Consider the following 21,460-nt stretch of genomic DNA (forward strand, 5'->3'; position numbering starts at 1 on the left):
GCTTTTCTTTGGCTGTCACTTCTTCACCCTGACCTGTCTTATTTGGCTCAGCAGAACTGAAATGCTTTTACACGCGCACTCACATAAGCTCAGCGATTCTCTGCGCGATCAACCTCTCACATGTTTAAGCTGCGGGAGATTTCACTTGTCATGTTTGCATAGTAAGCTAACGATTAATAAGACGATGTCAGAGGAATTGGTGCACAAATTATCATCACTCACAGATCAGTGCTGTCGCTCTCTATACACAGTTCGCACGATTGCAAAGTGAAAGCAAAAAAACAAGCGCAAATTCAAACGCGATTTCAATATGTCACATATTGACAGTGGCTCACCGATGCCAATGACATAATTACCCAGCTACATTTCTGAAAGAATGCAAAAGCATTGACATATATTTTTCCTACAATAGCCCGACGGGCAGGGCAGAGATAGATTTTGGTAGCCCGACTGAAAAAATCGCTAGCTCCGGGACGTCGGGCTAGCGATTTTGCGAGCCCTGTATCTGATTGAGGAATCACTCATCTTTGGAAAAGAGAGTTTATTACAGAGAAATGGCTCTTTCCAAAATAAAAGCTATACTATCCGCTTCTTCTGGGCTATATCCTCAGCAGCATAAGGAGAATCACGTGCTAACAGCTGTCTAAATGACTCGGCTAAAGTTAGTAGCATGCTTGTTGTTTTTGTCTTTGCACTAGGATGATGTCGGAGTAAATGTGCAGTCATATTCGTTGTGTTCCCACTAGTGCTTTCAGGTTAATCTCGTTGAAATGACCTTAATGCCACAACACGGCAAATCTCCGTTAACGAGCTACCGCCGATCGCCCCGTGCGTGGGGCTAGACGGCCAACACGTTAACGAGCTAACTGCGCTAACACACTAGCTCCCACCCATGTAATTGAGCATTGCATGGCACATCCAACATACTGTTTTACTTTAGTCCATGACTCGCTTACCTTCAGGGTCATACGTCACATGAAAACCAAAATAATTCCAAACGCCAGATCTGAATGAGGGTGGGGGAGGTGCCCTGCGCTCTTCCTTCTGACGATGCTGTCTGTGTTGAGCGCTCAGTGGATCTGCGCTCGACAGTGCAGCCTAGGCGGAGTAGTCGAACGCAGATCCACTGAGCGCTCAACACAGACAGCATTGTCAGAAGGAAAGTTGATAAAATAAATTAAAAATGTTGTATTGTTCGATACATATGCGTACCGAACCGAAAGCACTGTATCGAACGGTTCAATATCGATACGAATATCGTTGCACCCCTAATAAACACCAATCCTATCTTTGCACCTACAGCCTCTTTTCTGCTTTGGTTTTTCACTTGCACATGTCCTACACTTACCGCTGAGCCTGCACACAAATATTTAAAGATTCTCATCATGGGAAAAACACAAATGTAAATTGTAATCAGATTACTCTGAATTGCATGATTACATGGCGTTACGCCGGCGTTCATCACTTAGAGGACAGTAAAGTTGGTGCCTTGATTTTATTTCAATCCTGACGGCGACTTCCTGCCCCGAGGACGTCGTTTCCATATGAAAAACAGATGCGAGCACCAGACGCCATCGAAGCTGCTGCAGGTCTGTGGTCATGGCGTGCGCCGACTGAAGCCTCTGTGAGTAAAACGGGTTTGGCGAGTATGTCCTGTTTAAATGAAGCCAGGTGTTACAAATAAGAGGGCGCGTAACAGGGCCCTCAGCAGGCTTCCAGAAATTAACCAATCAGAAGCTGGATTCCTGTTACAGCAGCCAAAATAATAAGTACAGCTGCGGTCAACAATGACCGTGCCGACGGGTTAGTGGACACGGGAGGTTTTACACCAGTGTAGCCAGTAAACTACCAGTGTGTGTGCGTGCGTGCGTGTGTGCGTGTGTGCGTGTGTGTGTGCGTGTGTGTGTGTGTGCGTGCGTGTGTGTGTGTGCGTGCGTGTGTGTGCGTGTGTGTGTGCGTGTGTGCGTGTGTGCGTGTGTGTGTGCGTGTGTGTGTGTGTGTGCGTGCGTGTGTGTGTGTGTGTGCGTGTGTGTGCGTGCGTGTGTGCGTGCGTGTGTGTGTGTGCGTGTGCGTGCGTGTGTGCGTGCGTGCGTGTGTGCGTGCGTGCGTGTGTGTGCGTGCGTGTGTGCGTGCGTGCGTGCGTGTGTGTGTGCGTGCGTGCGTGTGCGTGTGTGCGCTGAGTCTGCGCCGCTGTCATCTACACAGATTTATTCGGCCGGCCGTTTAAGCCTCTTAACTTGTTATTGACGAGGAACCAAATGTGTGTTTACATCTGTGTGACAGGACAAGGAAGCGTCTGCTGCTCGGTGAGAGGTCAGTCTGTCACATGACACGGTCATTTACATAACCAGGCCATTCAACTTACCGTTAATAATAATAGAGAGGCAGGTCCATTCTAATGATGAGAGGACTTTTGTCGGCCTGCAGGTGTTTCGTGTGTTTCTACTAACCGTGACGTTATCTTGATGAGTCTAGCGTCCTCGCTTGAGGGGGGCGGAGCTGTTCTGATTGTTTTAAAAACTCTGTTCATGTTTTGCTCTTTTCTCTGTCGTTTTGTGTGAACTTGCTGAAGGAGGAACAATAACGACTTGAATCGTGTTTGAAAAGTGAAACTGAAGCGCATCGAGGGTTTGATGTCGGGGATGTTCTCAAATGTAAGTCGCCGCCTGACGACCACACTAACGTTGAAGCACATTTCTGTCTCCAGCTTTTCAGTGTTAAAGAGGCTGCAGGTCATGTGACCTCTGTGGCACTGTCAGGTTTTCTATAGAAAACGTAAAACATGCCTTTTGTTTGCCGTTTGTCTCCTGGAGGAAATAAAGATCAGCATTGATTAAAAAGTGTTGTTTTTACTGTGTGAGGACAGGAAGCAGGAACCTGCAGGTTTGGATTATAAGTCGTGTTTCAGACGCTTCACTGTTACGCAGTTTATGCTGAAAATGAGGCCGACGGTAAAAACAGATGGGCTGTAACAGCCAGGTGTGACGCCCCTCACCTTTACGCCGCGTCAGCGTGGAGCTGCTGGGTTCCACACATACGTTTCACATATTTGACTGAACGAGGTCCCTGAAACTGACGGAGCTCTCCTCCTGGCATCAAACCCACGGTTGACGTCCATCTTTTATATACAGTCCAGGGGCGGATCTAGAGAAATTTTCTTATGGTGGCAAAATCAAAGCCTTTTTCTTTCAAACACTCATGCAGGTGGTTACATGTGGTTACATGATTCAAATGCAGTAAGTATGCACGTTTTTCATATAAATATAGTCGATAACTTAATCATTGTCTGTAGCCCACATGATTACACACTTTAGTTACATAAAACGTGAGTTTTGATGCTATGTACTGTATAGCCTGTATGATAAATAAATATGTAGCCCAATAAGTATAAACTCCAGAAAGCTACACAACATGGGGCGCTTCATTTACAAACACAAGTCTAACTTAAGTTTCACTGTTTTTGTTAGAAAACAGTCACATTGTTGCAGCTTAAATTACACAAAATGTCAGAAATCTGCACCGTCATGAACAAACATGTAAACCTCATTTTTCATGATTTGTTGGATGAACCCACTGAGGTCTGAAATACAACCGGCGATGTGTGACTCCTTTGAGTTTACGTTGTTTATGTCCAACACAGACATGTTGGGTAAATGTTTATAACTTGAAATGCAAATATAAAACGTACATTTTATAAACATAAACAACTATTTATCTAAAAATGCAGCCAATACACCGTTTGTTTCATTTTCTACAACCATTTAAAAATATTACTAAAACTAAAATGAGAGAACAATCAGGTGTGGCAATAAGATGCCCCACAAATGATGTGTGCCAGTAAAAAACAAGTTTGTCCACCAAAAGACAGAAGAGCACAGGGACAAACCTGCAGGCCCGACAACAGCAGGTGTATCACTCTGCTGGTTTTCTACTTAGTGACAGTGTTTACGTTGCAAATGTGCCTCTGACAGTCATTAGTGCCCTCACTGACACACTAAACAAAACGACTACACAACAGAACGACTACACAACACACTAAACGTCACAAATCTGCCACATCTAAACTCTCTCTCTCGCTCTGTCTCGCTCGCCCTGTTACCGTCACTCCCCAAACTTTTCCCTCTTCCTAAACAACCAAATCCCACATGTTGACTTTTTTTTAATTGGTCGACATGGTGCATTTTTCCACCAATAAGAAAGAGGTGGCTTTTTTCCTTTCTTTCCTGTTTTCGTGCTGTCCTTACAAAACGCTTAAAACACACACGTGACGACAGTATTTAGAACGAAGCGTGGCTGATATATATATGATCATAACTCTGGATTTACTGGCCTGTAATTAAAATTTAAAAACTTTGAAGTCCGAACTTTCAATGTGGCTGAAACAGAGACTCAGCGTGGCTGCAGCTTGTTGCTGCGTCAGCTTACATCAGTCATGTGATCTGGAGGTGCAGCGTGTCCGTGGACCACAGAGGGTTAATAACACTCACCTGTTGTTTTAGAAGGTTTTTCACCTGTTTCACTACCAGAGCTGGGAAAAATAGTTAGTGCAACAAAATTATCCTCTTGCTCTCTTGATTTTTTACCTGCATCATTATTTAAAAATGTCTTTTACTCTACTGGTCCCTGTATTCTTACTATAATTAATACCTCCTTGGCTTCAGGCATAGTCCCTGCTTATTTTAAAACTGCTGTTATACATCCCTTGTTAAAAAAGCCTATGCTGGACCCATCTCTCCCTAGCAATTATAGACCGATCTCAAAAATTCCGTTAATTGCTAAGATTCTAGAGAAGATCGTGGCTAAGCAGCTTACAGCAGTTTTAGATAAATATAGTATTTTCGACAAATTTCAATCTGGCTTTCGTAAAGTTCATTCCACCGAAACAGCCCTTCTTAGAGTTTCTAATGATATTCTTTTACAAAGCGATGCAGGTAAATGTTCTGTTCTCTTAATGTTGGATCTTACGGCGGCCTTTGATACTGTTGACCACTATATTTTACTTAACAGGCTGAAACACTGGGTCGGTGTCTCTGGGACTGCATTGAAATGGTTCTCCTCGTATCTCTCTGAACGATATTCTTCTGTGGCAGTTTCTAAGTATAGATCATCTTCTGCATCTCTGTCTTTTGGTGTGCCACAAGGCTCTGTGCTGGGGCCATTACTGTTTTTAGTTTATTTACTCCCTCTTCAGCACATTTTGAGCCCTTTTGAGGATATTTTTTTACCATTGTTATGCAGACGATATCCAACTCTATATATCTTTTAAACCGGAAGAGGCTTCTAAGCTGCGGCTTTTAAATGTGTGCTTGGAAACCATTAAAGGCTGGATGGCTGAAAACTTCCTCCAACTAAATGACAGTAAAACCGAAGTCCTCTTATGTGCCCCAGATAGACATATACCCAGTATAATAAATGCTCTTGGTCCTCTTTCAGCGTTTGTAAAACCATCTGTCAGGAACTTAGGGATTATCCTTGATCCTGCTCTTACGTTAGATAGTCATGTTAAATCTCTTGTTCGGTCTTGCTTTTATCATTTAAGAAATATTTCTAAATTGAGCTCTATTATATCCTATACCGAACTCGAGATTGTTATTCATGCTTTTATCTCTTCACGACTGGACTATTGCAATTCCCTGTTTACTTGTTTAAACAAAGGTTCCTTGGAGCGTCTGCAGATCGTTCAGAATGCTGCAGCAAGACTTTTGACGAAAGTTTCTAAATATTCACATATAACACCGTTGCTCATGCAGTTACATTGGCTTCCTGTCGAATCTAGAGTCCATTTTAAGATTTTGGTTTTAACTTTTAAGGCTCTTCAACAACAAGCACCACCATATATTATTGAACTTTTGCAGCCCTATGCCCCTAGTAGGTCTCTGAGGTCGAGTAGTCAGGGCCTACTTGTCATTCAGTATACGAGACTGAAAACTAGGGGTGATAGAGCTTTTGCTACTGTGGCCGCTCGACTTTGGAACTCCCTTCCTCAGGACCTACGATCCGCTGATTCATTGATTACTTTTAAAAAACAGCTAAAAACACATCTTTTTAAAACTGCCTTTTGCTAACTTTGTTTGTATTTTGTCTTTTTAATCTGTTATATCTGTAAAGCACTTTGTGATCTCTATCTAGAAATGTGCTATATAAATAAAATTTTACTTACTTTTTACTCACCTTCCTTCCATTTCCACAGTGTAACATCCACCCACCTGTGTAAAATCCAAAATTCCCATGGTGTTGTTCAAAATGTGCTCTGGCACAATCATGAGCATCGCTTGCTGCTGAAAACAAGAAAAAAGCCGGTCCTGCTATGGGCTGAACCATTTGTTACTGGTGCAGGGGGGACACTATGCAATATATTCAGTTTTAGCATTTATATTCACTGCTGACTGTAACTACGCTCAAACTGTTAATGCTGTCTTACTTTAATAAACAACACTGTCATATGCAAAACTGGGGTGGCAAGGGATCATTTTAGGGTGGCACTTGCCACCCCATGCCACCCTTCTAGATCTGCCCCTGATACAGTCTCAGGTTTGACTTGACTGGAACTCCACGGGTGGGCGGAGGGATACAAACCTGGGGTTTAAAGACAGGAATGAGTTGCGCGGTTTTTTCACGGAGAGAAAAAGGTGCGAGAGCTGCTGTACCTGCGCGGGTGTCACACAAGTAACGTGCGGTGTGGTTTGGTTTCTTTTCCTCGGCTGAAAATATGAAGAAAGCGCATCTTTACGGAGCTTAGCAGCACCTGTGCAGGTGTACCCGGCAAGTAAGTTTAGCTTTAGCAAGTTTCCAAACATTCATGAAGTCTTTGACTGAAGGGTTGACAGCTCTGCTCAGGTGTTTGCAGTTTCTGTGGAGCGCGCTCAGGTGCGGAGTCTCGGGCCGGTGTTCCAGATCTACTGGCGTTTAGATCAACCGGCGTTGTGATTTCCAGCATTTAAACTGCTGCGAAGCTCGAAACATTTCAAACATAGGCTGAATGCTTCCTCTTGAGAATGACATCATCTCGATAAACAGCATTCCTGTCTCAAAGTAGTAGGCCAAAGTAGGCCGTGACTTTATAGATCCTTTATTTGTCCTGTTGAAGTCTGGCTGACATTAAAATGTATTTCTGAGAGTCACAGCAGGTCCGCGGACAGATTTTACACGGATCGGTTATGAAGGTGGTTTGAACACAGAAGCTCGTTGCTCCACAGACTTTAGTGAGCTTATTTACTGTGTAAGTAAAGACGGACGGGCAGCACACTTGCGAGCGCTCGGCGTGTCCCGGTGGGTGTGCGAGACGCATCCACAGCTTTAGTCCCACAGGAACATCACAGCTGGGATGTGAACTAGGGGTGGGTTTTTATAATCGATTCATCGATTAAAATCGATTCTGGCTTGGATAACGTAAAATCGATTCATTAAAATCCTGAATCGATTTTTTAATATAAATTTATTTTGTCCGAAATGCCAGAATCTCTGGTGACATCTCACAAAATTTCAAGAACCACCAAACAGTAAATGAGAGCAGGTACAGGGATTCTGCACATAGACTTAAACACACAGCGCGACCCGCGGATCAGAATCAGTTAGATGTGACTTTCTCACAGTCGGGGCTGAAAGCCGACAGCTCGCTGATCCGGGTCGGCGCTTTGTGTTCACGCCCTTTATGCGCTGATTCTAAAGCTGTTAGTTTGATGTCTCTCCAAACAATATTGACCGAACCAGCAGCAGAAGAAGATCCAAACGCTTCACATAAACATCGTCATGAATTCACTCTTTTACTGTTTTGCTTCCATTGCGATGCGCAGCTCTCTCTCTCTCTCCCTCCCCCCCCCCTCTCTCTCGAACAGTTTCCCTTTCTTCATTATTCGCTTGCTTGTTACGCACAAGTCTACTGTTGTTTACAGGCTGTCGGCCGCTGTTTTTTTCCCTTTTACATTCTTCCGAAAAGAAAACCTCATTTCTGCTGTTCAATACTGAACAAATTTAAACTTTTTAAAATTATTCAAAATGCAAAATGCTTAGCCGTGTCTCTAATAAAACCGCTGTAACGTCAGAGGTAATGTTCATTAATTAATGGTTTTCTTTCGTTTTTGATGTACTGCAGAATATTTTTATAAAATCCCAGGCCAGGAAAATCACCTTCATGTTTTTCTGTGTTTTATCTTCAGCTACTTTGACACAAAGGCATCTGCTGTGATGCTCACACCTGTGATAAAGTCTTGCGAGTGTCAGCTTCCTTTTTATAGATACAAAAATATGTAAATGTTCTGATCTGAATTATACTTCTGACTGTCAAAATTTCCCAGATTTAAATCGAATCGAATTAAATCGATTTGGGACCTTGTGAATCGGAATTGAATCGATTCTAGAAATCAGTGACGATACCCAGCCCTAATGTGAACACGAGCATGTCCTGAAGTTTCCTCCCGTTTGTCTCAAACAGGGAAACGAAGCACGATGAAGCGCGCGGCCCGCCGGGGAAGTAAGTTTCTTTCTGTCTTCACCTGCGTGCGTGTGTCTGTGTGCGCGCGCGCGCTTCTGACGCTCCTCGTTGATTTGCTTCGTCCTTCACTCTTTGGCTGTGTCCCAATTCAGGGTCTGCAGCCTTAACGGTCCACCAGGGCCGCGTACTCAAAGACCGCTAAGGCCGGAAGTGCGAGGCTTGTGAAATGGGCGGTCTAGCCTCCGTTGCGCTGCCCAGGTTGCCTAGCAACCATGATACTAACAGCTGGAAACGTGTCATACAGCTGTGTTTGACAGAGATGAAGGAGAAAATCTTTTGTTCATTTGTTTGTTTCTACATGAGCTTTGATCATTCTCTGTGAGATTAAGCTCAGCTACTGAACGGCGTATATTTTAAAGTAAAGGCTTTAAAACCAAGTTAGTACAAACGTCACTAATGTCACATGACTTTGCTGACATGTGGCCAACAGTAATGTTTTAATGTTCTTCGTTAGTAAAAATTTCCACATAAATAAGTGACGTCATATTCAGTACTTAAAGTTTACTCTTCGGCCGCCCCTCATCCGCCGTTTTTTTTCGGCAAAATTATCCACACCCACTGCCCCGCTATGCATTCTGGGATATTGTCAAAGGAGCTTGGAAAGAAAAGCGTCTGGACTTCTTTAAGTTGCTTGAAGACGTTTCACCTTCATCCGAGAAGCTTCTTCAGTTCTAAGGTCAAATGGTGGAGAGTCCCAGATATAAACCTAGTGGGAGTTTCCCCCCACAGAGGGACAAAAGGACTGTCCATCTGCATCTAAAGGTCAAAGGTCACTCTTTCGAGGATGCCAATGTTCACATTTTGGACAGAGAGGACAGATGGTTTGAAAGAGGAGTGAAAGAAGCATCTATGTCCACTGTGAGTGACCATCTTTGAACAGAGGCGGGGTTTACGACACCAACTCTCTGCCATCTATAATCCAGTTTTGAGATCCTTCCCAGACGCCTTAACGCCCACTCACATCCTGGGCCATCTGACCTCAGGAATTCACATGATAAGGTGGGGCCAGGTTTCACAATGAGCTCACCCGAAACTCTGGCTGATTGGGACCCACGCCCAGTTTCACACCTTGGCTCAGGCGATTAGAGGATCATCAGGGGTCCTTTTGTCCCTCTGTGGGGGGTCACTCCCACTAGGTTTATATCTGGGACTCTCCACCATTTGACCTTAGAACTGAAGAAGCTTCTCGGATGAGAGGTGAAACGTCTTCAAGCAACTTAAAGAAGTCCAGACGCTTTTCTCTGCAAGCTCCTTTGACTATGATGACCTGGATGACTGAGAACCTTCACAGACATGTTCTGGGATATATTGGGCCATGAAGTCTACGCCGCCACATCCTTAAAATTCAGGGAAATGAAGGACTCATTTGAGGGCCGCATTTCGAGCAGCCTTTGAATTGGGACAGCCTTCGTGGCGTCGCGGTGACGTAATCGGCCTTAAAATGCGGCCTTTAAGGCTGCAGACCCTGGATTGGGATACAGCCTTTATCTTCTTCCTGTTTGTCTGAGTCTTCCTCCATACTGATGTTCCTCCCACTGCACGGAAGCTCGTTTCTGCCTCAACGTCAAATTTTGAGAGAAGCCAAAATGTTAAATGTTTAGTGTGTAAAATCTCGCCTCGAGCTGTCAGTAGATTGCAGACGGCAAATTTGAGATAATCACCGGAAATTCGACTTAACAGCCGAATATTGTCCGACATGTCAGCTTCTGAAACTTGTAAGATCATCACCTAAAGGCTGCGTGTAGGGCAGAAACAGTTTTTATCTTTCATTGGCAGAAACGAGCTTCAGGCAGACTTCAGGTTGACGGGCTTTCACACGTGTGCGGCTGCTATGTTTCCTAATATTTCAGGGGCACCACCCTTAAACAAAGCTCTGTTTTAGCCACAGTTGACTTCGGGTGATCGCTCTTCAGCACAGCAGGCAGATGTTTCCTGTAGTGAGAGCACATCTGTGAGAAAGAACACCGGTGTTCAGCTCACCTTTGTGTGTGCAGGGCAGCTCACCTGCGCACAAAGAAATGCAGACGACGAACATCTTAACCAAGATAATCTGAGCAAATATTTGATTGCGTTTAATTTACAAAGCAATAATTCACAACAAAGCGCGTGGGCCTGTGTCCGGCTCACTTTAATGTGATTTAAACATTTAAAACTGAAACATTCATGTTTCCCGTGGCTGTAATAAACCAGCCGCAGTCACCGGTTTGCCTTCTTTCCATTTATTTGAAGTCGTTCTTATCATTTATTGACTTTCATGGTTTGGTTGTTGATTTTATTTACTTCTAAAAAAACTGGAAACATTTTCCAAAACAATCCAAATGGTTTGACAAAGAGAAACGTTAAAGGTAAAAGCGAGTGTGTGAGGATGTCAGACGTGTTTCTCATGCCTGTGATGCGTGAAACTGTCCTGCAGCTGTGCGACCGCCTCACACAGCGTGCTAACGACACTGTGTGCCTCCCTCAGGCGTCGTGCTGTGGCTGATGGCGGTCGCGTGTGTGATCGTTGTCGTCGTCTACCTGCAGCAGTCCAACGTCTCGTCTGAAGGTGAGAGTGCATGAAGCACGACACGGATCTACTGACTGTAGCGCCGAGGACGGTCGCACCTTCAGCTGCGCTCTCAGGCCGGATGTTTCAGATTCGTATTAAAGCGAAGAAAAACCTGTTTCTGTAAATCTAATGAGTGTCATTTTGTTTCTGTCCTCGCAGGTGGTTGGCATAAATTACCCAAGCTCATCAATTTCTTCCCTCGCGAAGCCAAAATATCCAGCAAGCGTTCAGGTCAGAGGTCACTCGAGCTGATTGGGGGGCGTCAGCTGACCCAGAGGAGGAGGTGGAGGATAATAATGAGTCTTTTTCTGTCCTCCCTTCAGCTGGTGTATGTGGTACTCCAAGAGAGTGTCCTGCACATGAGATCAGTTTCTACATCCACAGCGGAGCCGCCAACGTCGTCCCCGCGGCCATCTGCGTCCAAAACAAACTGTAGGCGCCGCCTCCTTTCCGCAGCGCGTCTCTCTGGCGTCCTGTCAGACCTTTCTTTGTGCTAACGTGCAGACTGTGCCTCTCCTCAGGGTTCTGGGAACTGCGCTGAACAACGCTGGAGGAGGAATAAACATCGTTATCCTAAACGGTGAGTGTGCTTCCTGTGCAAAGGGCTTCATCTGGCGCTTTGTGCACAGTGCAGCCTCACCGCTCCCACAGCTGCTGATTGATCGAGACGGCTCCTTTTCTTTCGGTTTCTGGTGTTTCGTTTTTCTCTTTTCACTGCTTTATTCTTATTTCTAAACCTTTACTTTTTTAAGAATTAGTCTTAAGATTTTCTTTGGAAACGCATTCAATCATCAAATGAATGGGCGGAGCTTCTCTCCTGGTGTTCTGCTGTGATCCCGTGTGAGGTGATACCTTCGTTTTTCTCTGGCAGGTAAAACGGGAGAAGTCCTGAAGACGGATCACTATGACACGTACAGCGGAGGTGAGTGAAGACGACCCGAGCCGACTCGTGTCAGTGGTTGGAGGCGGAGCTTTTATCATGTTTGTGTTGCAGATGTGAAACCGTTCATTGAGCTACTGAAGAGCATCGAGACGGGCTCCATCGTTATAATGGCGTCCTACGACGAACCCTCAACAAAGTAAGAGTCTCCTCCTCTGATCGCTCCTGACGGGAGCTCGGACTCTCCTCTGGGTTCTTGTTCTTGCACAGTAATCGAGGACCAAATGCAGCGCGGATGCTGCATCTTGTTCCGTGTTCGTCTGTTTTATAAAACGGGACAGAGCTTTTCCAGGCAGGGGTGGAGTTTGTGTTTCTGAGGCTTTGTCTCAGCTGTCAGCTCAGTCTCTGTGTTGTCTTCATATTGAGGTGAAAGGCGCTGCCTCCACCCGTGTTGAAGCTGTTAACGCACTGCTCCACCCTCTGTGTGTTTCTGCAGGTTAAACGACGAGCTCAAGAATCTGATTGCTGAACTGGGAAGCTCCCACATCCACTCGCTGGGATACAGGGACAACTGGGTGTTTATTGGTGGCAAAGGAGTAACGGGGAAGAGCACCTTTGAGAAGGTAGATTAGTCTGAAGGCATCGAGCCTGCTCTGGCTTCATCGTGGAAATGTGTGCACTCGTGCATGTAAAGCATTAAATGCTCACGTGGGATCAGGGTCCTGACGCAGGTGTGATCCCTGAGGGAGCAGGTATCAGGTTTCCCCTGATAGTGGAGGGGTGGCCCAAATGCTGGCTGAGTCCTGACCAATCACAACCATCCTGAACTGATCTCCACTTCTTCTTTTTTTGTTAAAGTGTCTGAGCTCTTAGCCAGCCTTTAGGAGGAGATGTGCTCTATAGCAGCAACAACGAGACAAACCAGGCTCAGCCTGAGCACACGTGTCAGACGTGAAAGGCTCTGTAGAAGCCGAGGAGAGCGCCGTGCCGCCTCTAACCTTGCTCAGCATGTCAGAGACCGCCCTCTTCACCTCCTCGCTCTCTCTCTTCCAGCACATGAAGAGCGACTCGGCAACCAACAAATACGACGGCTGGCCCGAGATGATCGGGCTGGAGGGCTGCGTCCCCAAATACCTGGAGTGACGGGCGAGGCTGCGGACGCACGGCCGGTGATTTGGAGACTGATCTGGGACCAGCAAGTCGTGCAAACCAAATCCAGGTGAACCCACCTGCTCTGTGTCTTGTCTGCGTGAGGCTTTCAGGGAAGCTGGACTCTGTCTCCGTCTGCTGTCTGAAGCCAGGTGAGCTGTGCAGTAAGACCTCCTGAAGGTTTCTGACATCCAGCCTCTCCTGAAGCGCTGCAGGCACCATCACCGGAACCAGAGTCTCCAGGTTTTATCTTCGAGTCCTCCCAGAGCAGCTCGGCCGCACCTTCCAGTTTGTTTCTTCGTTAATGTTTTAAGTGTTGCTTTGATTTCTTAAGAATGACAGACTCTGACAGAGACGATGACATCAACCAGCCAGGATCACACACAGGTCTGGGGATGTTTCTGGACTTTTTTGAATGTGCATATTTTTATTGTGTCCTTTCTTGAGTTTAAGGTTATTACAAAGTGAATTAGTTGCCGGGCTGTGTGTCTGCACGTGTGGTTGTTGGTTTCTTTACATTAAAAATGAAAGGAAGCCGAATGAAGATGATGCTGATGCTTTGACTCCGGAGGAAGACAACGATTTTGAGGCTAGATGAAGGTTACCTGGTTCTGCCTGAAGCTTCTTCCTGTTTAAAGGGAGTTTTTCCTTCCTTCTGTCACCAAGTGCTTGCTCACAGGGCGCTGTCTGATTGTTGGGTTTCTGTTTTATTGTAAGATCTTTACTGCACAATAAAATGTGTTTGAGGCCGCTGCTGTGGGTTTGTACTATATGAATAAAGTTGACTTGAACTGAAGAACAAACTCAGACTCTTTCACGCTGCTGCCTCGGCAAACAGAGAATTTGACACTTCCTTGAGTCACATCCTGCAGCAGCAGACTCATTGTTCATTGTTTCTCTTTGTGAGTAAATGTGACTCGGGGACAAACATGACGGCAGCAACCTGTAAAAAGGTGAGTGAAGCTGAGCACAGTCATCAGAGCGTCCTGTCCTCACACGTGGACGACAGGTTTCATTTTGAGGATGGAAGCAGGAGAAAAAGCATCAGGATCAAGCACCTCATTTTCTGCTTTGTTTCATTTCGGGAAACCATAGAATAGCACTTTGTGCGTACAACAGAATTATGGATGCAAACACAATAAACGTGTGTGGTGTTTGTTAACAGTCTGAAGAAGCTGTTTGTCCCCAGTTTGTCTTTTCTGCATGAAATAATGGAGGAAATCATTTTATTACTGCACAGAATAAAGATCCACTCCAGGTGATGGTTTAAATATTCAGGAGCATAAAGCAGCGAGGCAGTGCCCGCCTACCTGCCGGCTCGACGCACCTGCAGACGTGATTTATGCTTCAGTTGTGTTTTATGTTTGCATGACAGTTGGAGTGTGAAAAGTTGACGGTTCAGTGTGATCGCCATCCTTTGTTTAACCTCTGTGGGCAAAGGGTGAAAGACATATGTGAACAGCTCGGGTGTGTTTCAGTGAGAGGAACTGTGTTTATATTGGAGGTATGGAAGGGTGGTGCAGGACAGATGGGTTGAAGCTCTGAGCCCCCTCCTGTTTGAGACGGGTGAGGTCAGGCAGGCGTAGGAGAGCCTGTGTGGGTGGAGGCGTGCTCTGAAGAGAAGAGGAATGAAAGACGTGTGTGTGAATGAGAAAGAGACGGGGGGAGGGGTTTAAATATCTCGGGTCAACCATCCGAGGAGAGCTGAGGAAGGCTGCACAGGATGGAGATATTAGAGCAGGGGTGTCAAAGTGAAATGAGCTGTGGGCTGCTGTCGTCTCATTGGACGGCCACTTTAGTGTGCAAGTAGTACAAAACAAGAAAACCAGAAATATTTTCTAAAATGTTTTGTTTAAATTTCAAATATTGTATAAGAGAAAACCGCAAACGTGAATTCAGATTTATTTTTCCTCACTCTTAACTAACTGAAGCCTTTTGTTGAACCACCAAATAAACACATGAGTTTGAGACTCTGTCACTGAACTAACAGCATGTTCGTGCTCTCTGCTCATTTTGCTTCATATTCAATCATTTTTGGCTTTTTAAAAAACTCATTTTAACATTTCACTCAACAACAAACAAATCCTCCCTAACAAAAAAACCAAACTGCATTATGTTTCTTCATGTCAGTATACGGGCTGTGACTTTGAAACCCCTGTATTAGACAGAATGATGACGATCGAGCTGGCAGGCAGGAGGAAAAGAGAAAGACCTCAGAGAAGGTTCATGGATATAGTGACGGAGGAGGATGCTGGAACAGGAGGAGATGGTCCTCTGAGAAAACTAAAGGGAGCAGCTGAAAGCAAAAGAAGAAAAAGATTTTTCTCTGTGATTGTGCAGATTTTAGAAACATTAAAAAAATGTGGTTTGACTGACGACCCACTACATGGTTCCACTCACACCCAAGTTTGGAGGAGGGGTTCTTGTTGTGTTTGGGCGCGATATGCTCAGTTGATGTATGGAGGTGAATAAAGTTGGAGTGAAAAACTGGAGCTCCCGTGTCGTGTGTCCCAAGCCTCCATAGTGGCATGAAATGTAAATATTCAAATAAATTACATCAACATTATGCTGAAAGACAATAATTAACTAAGTGCACTTAGTTTAAAGGAAAAGTCGTATATGGGCGGTTATTTTGTTTATAACTTCCGATTAATGTCATTTAATTCCACTCTGAAGGGCAAAAGAGACTAAAAATTAACGGAACAAAGGAGGGGGAACAAAAGCAAGATACTGTTTCCACCCGAACACTTTTCTAAAGCACAGTCAAAATCATTCTTTCTGATTGGCTGGTCGAGCTGCAAAGAAGCGTAAAGGCTAAGATGTGAAGATCTGATTGGCTGTCCATCCGCCACAAACCGAGAGGACGACAAATTTGATTGGCCGAAGGAGTTCGTAAAGTTCTAATGGCGGATTCTCGCTGAAAATGTGAAATGCGTTTTGTTTTTGTTTATTTCTGGATTAATCTGAGTTTATAAATGCATTTAATGTGAGCAGTTCCGCCTCTGAAATGGCGACATTAGTTTTGGATAACGGAGCGTACACGGCGAAGATCGGATACAGCCAGGAGAAAGTCAGGTGAGATGTTAGCATGATAGCTAACGTTGCGGCTAATTAAAATAATAATAATTAAACTGAAGAGGCGTAAAAATAATTTAGACTTTAAGCGACCTAACCTCTGTGTAAAAAAAGTCAAACCCTCACGCCAGATTCTATTTCAAATCTCTCAGTTTAAGGAATAAAATGTATTTCATTAAAACGCTTTCTTATTTCTTCTTTATAGACCAAATATAAACTCTCAAAGTCATCTTATAAATGTATAACAGCTAAGGGTGTTATACATTTATAATAGGGGTTTTTTCAAGGTTTTTTTTATTAAGTTAACTCTTAGGGGAGGCTTATTTTTCCAGTGTGCGTCACGTAAAACAAAATCAATAAGAATTTACTCGAACTTTTGCATACAGCTGTACATGATGGCGAAGACAACACACTGAATTTCATAAGGACAGTTTTGTTTCTAAAGCTATAATCCATGAGAGAATTGAGAAAAATATAAATTTGTACATATCTAAGAGAAAAAATGGTCACATTTACAAGATAAGCAGATTTGTAAAAACATGAAAATGTTTCAATGAACATTTGCAAAGTTGGTGGGTGGAATGAAACAAACTGTCAAATTTATGAAGGGAAACAGTTGCAATAAAAACATTTAAAAAATTAGAGTAAAAATGAGCAAATGTGTGAGAATAAAAAAATCATGTAGTTGGTAGAATAATGGGCGGCCCTGACGTGGACCTTCTCTCTGTCCCTCTCAGCGTCATCCCAAACTGCCAGTTTCGCTCGAAGACGTCCAGGTTAAAAACCTTCACTGCAAACCAGCTGGACGAGATCAAAGATCCTTCGGGGCTCTTCTACATCCTCCCCTTCCAGAAGGTGAAGTCACGTAAGGGTGAAGCAGCTTCGGCCTGACGTCAGACTGTCTCATTTCCACCGTTTCTCTTCGTGTCTTCAGGGTTACCTGGTGAACTGGGACGTCCAGAGGAAGGTGTGGGACCACCTGTTTGGAAAGGAGATGTTTAAGGTGACTCCACCCCTCATCGCTGTGGTGTGTTTGACTGAGCTCCTCCTGTGGTGGAGGCTGACCCTGTTTTCTGGGTGCAGGTGGATTTTGCAGACACGAGCGTCGTCATCACCGAGCCCTACTTCAACTTCACCTCCATTCAAGAGTCCATGAACGAGATCCTGTTTGAGGAGTACCAGTTCCAGTCGGCACTCAGGATCAATGGTGAGTCCTCATCCTGTTAGATTTCCTGTTACTTTCAGAATAAAAGCCTGGCATCTCGTTTTAGTAAGAGTGGCGCTCGTAAACTGTAAAAAACGGTAAAACTGAGCTGCTGATTTCGGGCAATCAGGGAAGCTTTCTTTGAATGATTTCCCACCTTGTTCCTCTAGCCGGCTCTCTTAGTGCTCATCACTACTTCCACACAAACCCCTCCGAGCTCTGCTGCATGGTGGTGGACACCGGGTTCTCCTTCACCCACATCGCCCCCTACTGCCGCAGCAGGAAAATGAAGGAGGGCATCCGCAGGTTAGATGACGTGACCCTGCAGACGCAGCAGCGATAACACCAACAGCAGCAACCTGATGCCTGTTTTTCCTTTTAGGATCAACGTGGGAGGGAAGCTGCTGACCAATCACCTGAAGGAGATCATCTCTTATCGGTGAGTCGTGCTTTGTGGCGCCGGCACCTCGGCCGGAGTAACTCTGGGCTTTTACTGAACTGTTGTTTTTCTCGGGTGGAATAATTGTGACACAGACACAGAACAGACACAGACATCCTTAATGACTTTAAAACACAGGTGTGAATTTATTTTCAATTTTCTCTGACCCACACTGTGTGTGTGTGTGTGTGTGTGTGTGTGTGTGTGTGTGTGTGTGTGTCTGTGTGTTTGTGTGTGTGTGTGCGTGTGTGTGTCTGTGTGTTTGTGTGTGTGTGTGTGTGTGTGTGTGTCTGTGTGTTTGTGCGTGTGTGTGTGTGTGTGTGTCTGTGTGTTTGTGCGTGTGTGTGTGTGTGTGTTTGTGTGTGTGTGTGCGTGCGCGTGTGTGTGTGTGCGTGCGCGTGTGTGTGTGTGTGTGTGTTTGTGTGCGTGTGTGTCTGTCTGTGTGTGTGTGTGTTATCATCAAGCTAGAGTTCATGCTGGTTGGTTGAACTTGTGCGTCTCTTCTGTTCTGCAGCTTAATGCTAAGCTGTTTTATCCAAAACCAGCTCTGATGTGTGTTTGGGGTCATTGTCCTGCTGGAACACCCGCCTGTGTCCAGCTGCTGATCTGAGGTGTAATTGCAGATTTTGGAGTCCGTCCTCCTTCATCACTCCAGAACCACGGCCCAGAGCGTGATGCTGCCACCGCCATGCGTCACAGCTGCAGTGTTCTCAGGGTTGAAAGCCTCACCTTTGCTCCTCCAATCAGCTCCATCTTTGTCTCGTCTGACCATCAAACTTTTCTCCAGATGCCGTTTGGCTCGTCCATGTGGGCAGATTTCAGTTGAGCTCGTTGATTTTGGAGCAGGAGCTTCTTTCTTGGTCCTTGGAGATGTGAGACTGGCTTCACTGTGGAAGTGACACTGACTGGTGTTCCAGCAGATTCCAGTCCACAGCAGGCTTGATCCTGGGTGTTCCTGAACATCCTAACAGTTTCCTGTCATCTGAGGGGGGCAGTCTGGGTCTCTCCCAGACCTCAGTGGGGACAGATCTGAGTAACTTGTATTTCTGTGATCCTCGTGGAGTCCATCGCTGCCTCCGGTTCTGATTCGGCAATCCTCCTCTGAACAGGTGTTTAGTGTTCAGGTGACTCTTAGCTGATGACGGTCCAGCTGCAGCCGTAACACAGGAAGCTCGTCACACTCGTTCAGATTTAAAGAATTAAATAAAAAGTAAAATGATCCCTGTTTGTTTTTACAGTCAGCTGCATGTGATGGACGAGACTCACGTGATCAACCAGGTGAAGGAGGACGTGTGCTACGTCTCGCAGCAGTTCTACAAGGACATGGAGATCGCCCAGTAAGCAGCACGCTTTAGCCTGAGCTTCATATCCTGATCTGGGACTCTAAACAGTGTGACAGGGTTTCAGTGTTTTATCCTACGTTAGTCCTACGTTAACAGCTGGATTGTGAGTCCCTGTGTCAGAGTGTAAATGCACAGCAGCTGCTGGTTAACGCTGGACACCTGCTGTGGTTTGTCAGGGCCAAGGGCGAGGAGAACACGGCGATGAGGGATTACGTGCTTCCAGATTTCAGCTCCATTAAGAAAGGCTTCTGCAAGGTGAGAGACCCTCAGCAGGAGAGCTCGTGTTAACGCGCTGTCAGTGAGAACGTGTCGCTGCGATCCAGTCACGTGGCTTTGTCCTCATTTTGGCAGCATCTTCAGTGTGTGTGTGAATGACACATTCATGGCTCTCTGGTGTTTCTGCTCACCAGCCCCGTGAGGAGATGGTCTTCAGTGGGAAGTACAAAACAGGAGAGCAGATCCTGAGGCTGGCCAACGAGCGCTTCGCCGTCCCCGAGATGCTCTTCCACCCGTCCGACATCGGGATCCAGGAGATGGGAATCCCAGAGGCCATCGTCCACTCGGTGGAGTCGCTGCCTGAAGGTCAGCGGCTGATCCACGGCGGCGTGCCGGGGTCACGGAAACACAGATTTATGAATGAAACTGATTCTGTGAGCGTAGAGAAGAAAACCCATCAGAGCCTGTCACTGATTTCTGAGTTAATAGCAGCAGAGACGAGGAGACGGCTTCCCTGTAACTTTAATCACGGAGACCTTTTGGCAGCGAGCCGACGGTTCGATTCCCAGCCTGCATGTTGCTCCTGCTCACTTCCCACATTCCTGTCACATACACGACAGATACAACTTCAATAATAATGCTAATAAATAAAAGAATTTAACTATACAGTAATGTAATCATATAAAATTATATTTAATCAAAAGCACCAGACGTTCAGCTTCCTGTCCGTCGTCACTGTCGCTGTCCAATAAGAATCAAAATAAAGTGTAAACGTAAAATCTCATAATCCAAAATAAATCAAGTGTAGATGAACTACTCATCTCGTTCCTGTTTTAAAGCTGCAGACCAATAAAAACTGAATGTTAAATAAAAAAGTACTCTGACACTTTCAAAGACGGCCTGCGGGTGGCGCTGTGAGGAACAGCAGCTCAGCGTTTTGGTAAACGTGTGAATCTGTCCTCAGAGATGCAGCCGCACTTCTACCGGAACGTCGTGCTGACCGGAGGGAACACGCTGTTTCCCGGCTTCAGAGAGCGGCTGGAGGCGGAGCTGCGGGCGCTGGTCCCCGCCCACCTGCCCGTGTCTGTCGTGTTTCCTGCAAAGTAAGTGCTCCTCATCCTCACAGCCTCAAAATCTTCACCAAGTGGCGTTAGAGATGAGTAAACGTGGTTGGTTAGCTGACCTGCGGATGCTGCTGTCCGATGACGGAGACTTTAACGCTGTGTTTGTGTCTCGCAGTCCCGTCTGTTACGCCTGGGAGGGCGGGAAGCTGCTGGCTCATAACCCCGACTATGACGAGATGGTGGTGATGCGGGAGGACTACGAGGAGAACGGGCACTGCATCTGCGAGGAGAAGTTCGACATTTAGGAGTTCAAACTGAGCAGAAACATCGATAGTGATGATTTGACTTATTCCACTTTCACACGTGTCCTGCTACCACGGCAACAGTGTGTGTAAAGTGTGGAGTCTGGGTGGGGCAGGTTTACAGGTGGGTGGAGACTGAGGGTCCCCAAACCTGCAGGTCTGGATGCTCCTTGGACGGCGTGCTCGGGGCATTCAAACCACTGCTGCTGTTCCTGACGTTTATCCCCGAGAACCTGCAGCAGCCGCCTGCCTCCACCTCTGCTGGCTCAGTGGAGACGGAGGTGTGCCCGCCGCCGGGAGATCAAAGGCCCAGGGTCGAAGTCATGGCTCATAAATGTGATGTTTCAGCTCTTTATTTAAACTTGGGAATAAAAGGGAGTGAGCAGTCCCAGATAATCGCTGAATGAATAAACTGTAAGTGGTCAGAAGACTGTTTTTATTTGTTTTTACAGTATTTTTAATGTTTGTGTTCTTTGTATGTAAATCTTAATTTGCATTTATTAAATACAATAATAAAAAAACTCCAGTGTTCATTTTTGAGTGGTTTTTTTGATATCTTTTGATATCTTGAATTGTTTAGAGGGTTTGGATTGAAACGGGTGCTCGGTTTTTACTCTGGGGTGTCCCGCGGTTTAAAGTGTTTCCTTTACTCCAAGTTTTACTTTCTTTTTCTTTGAAATATTATACACTAGTGGGGTTTTTGTTTTTTTCTTTCAACTTCTATTGCCTGTATCCTTAAAAGTAACCGC

The 21,460-nt window shown here is 45.5% G+C and overlaps 2 protein-coding genes across 3 annotated transcripts; both read left to right on the plus strand.

The window, feature by feature from the left end:
* Positions 1-6,613: 6,613 nt before the first annotated feature.
* LOC309710878 (protein FAM3C-like) lies at positions 6,614-13,818 on the plus strand. 2 transcript variants are annotated; one of them, XM_082540713.1, is made up of 10 exons: positions 6,615-6,766; positions 8,432-8,470; positions 10,956-11,036; positions 11,199-11,270; positions 11,363-11,471; positions 11,561-11,619; positions 11,911-11,961; positions 12,034-12,118; positions 12,416-12,542; positions 12,973-13,818. In XM_082540713.1, the coding sequence occupies exons 2-10, from the start codon at positions 8,446-8,448 to the stop codon at positions 13,060-13,062; spliced, it is 699 nt and encodes a 232-aa protein (XP_082396839.1). In that variant the 5' UTR covers positions 6,615-6,766; positions 8,432-8,445; the 3' UTR covers positions 13,063-13,818. The 2 variants fall into 2 exon arrangements, with proteins under 2 accessions (XP_082396840.1, XP_082396839.1); XM_082540714.1 differs by lacking the exon at positions 8,432-8,470 and having other exon boundaries at positions 6,614-6,766.
* A 2,086-nt stretch (positions 13,819-15,904) lies between these two features.
* On the plus strand, positions 15,905-21,244 carry actr6 (actin related protein 6). Its single transcript, XM_082540897.1, has 11 exons — positions 15,905-16,143; positions 16,881-16,998; positions 17,078-17,146; positions 17,227-17,350; positions 17,518-17,653; positions 17,730-17,786; positions 19,025-19,123; positions 19,306-19,384; positions 19,540-19,711; positions 20,310-20,448; positions 20,585-21,244. Exons 1-11 carry the CDS (start codon positions 16,076-16,078, stop codon positions 20,712-20,714), a joined length of 1,191 nt encoding a protein of 396 aa, XP_082397023.1. The 5' UTR covers positions 15,905-16,075; the 3' UTR covers positions 20,715-21,244.
* The last annotated feature ends 216 nt before the right edge of the window (positions 21,245-21,460 follow it).

Source organism: Aulonocara stuartgranti (assembly GCF_965226115.1).
Source record: "Aulonocara stuartgranti genome assembly, chromosome: 7".
Classification (NCBI taxonomy): domain Eukaryota; kingdom Metazoa; phylum Chordata; class Actinopteri; order Cichliformes; family Cichlidae; genus Aulonocara; species Aulonocara stuartgranti.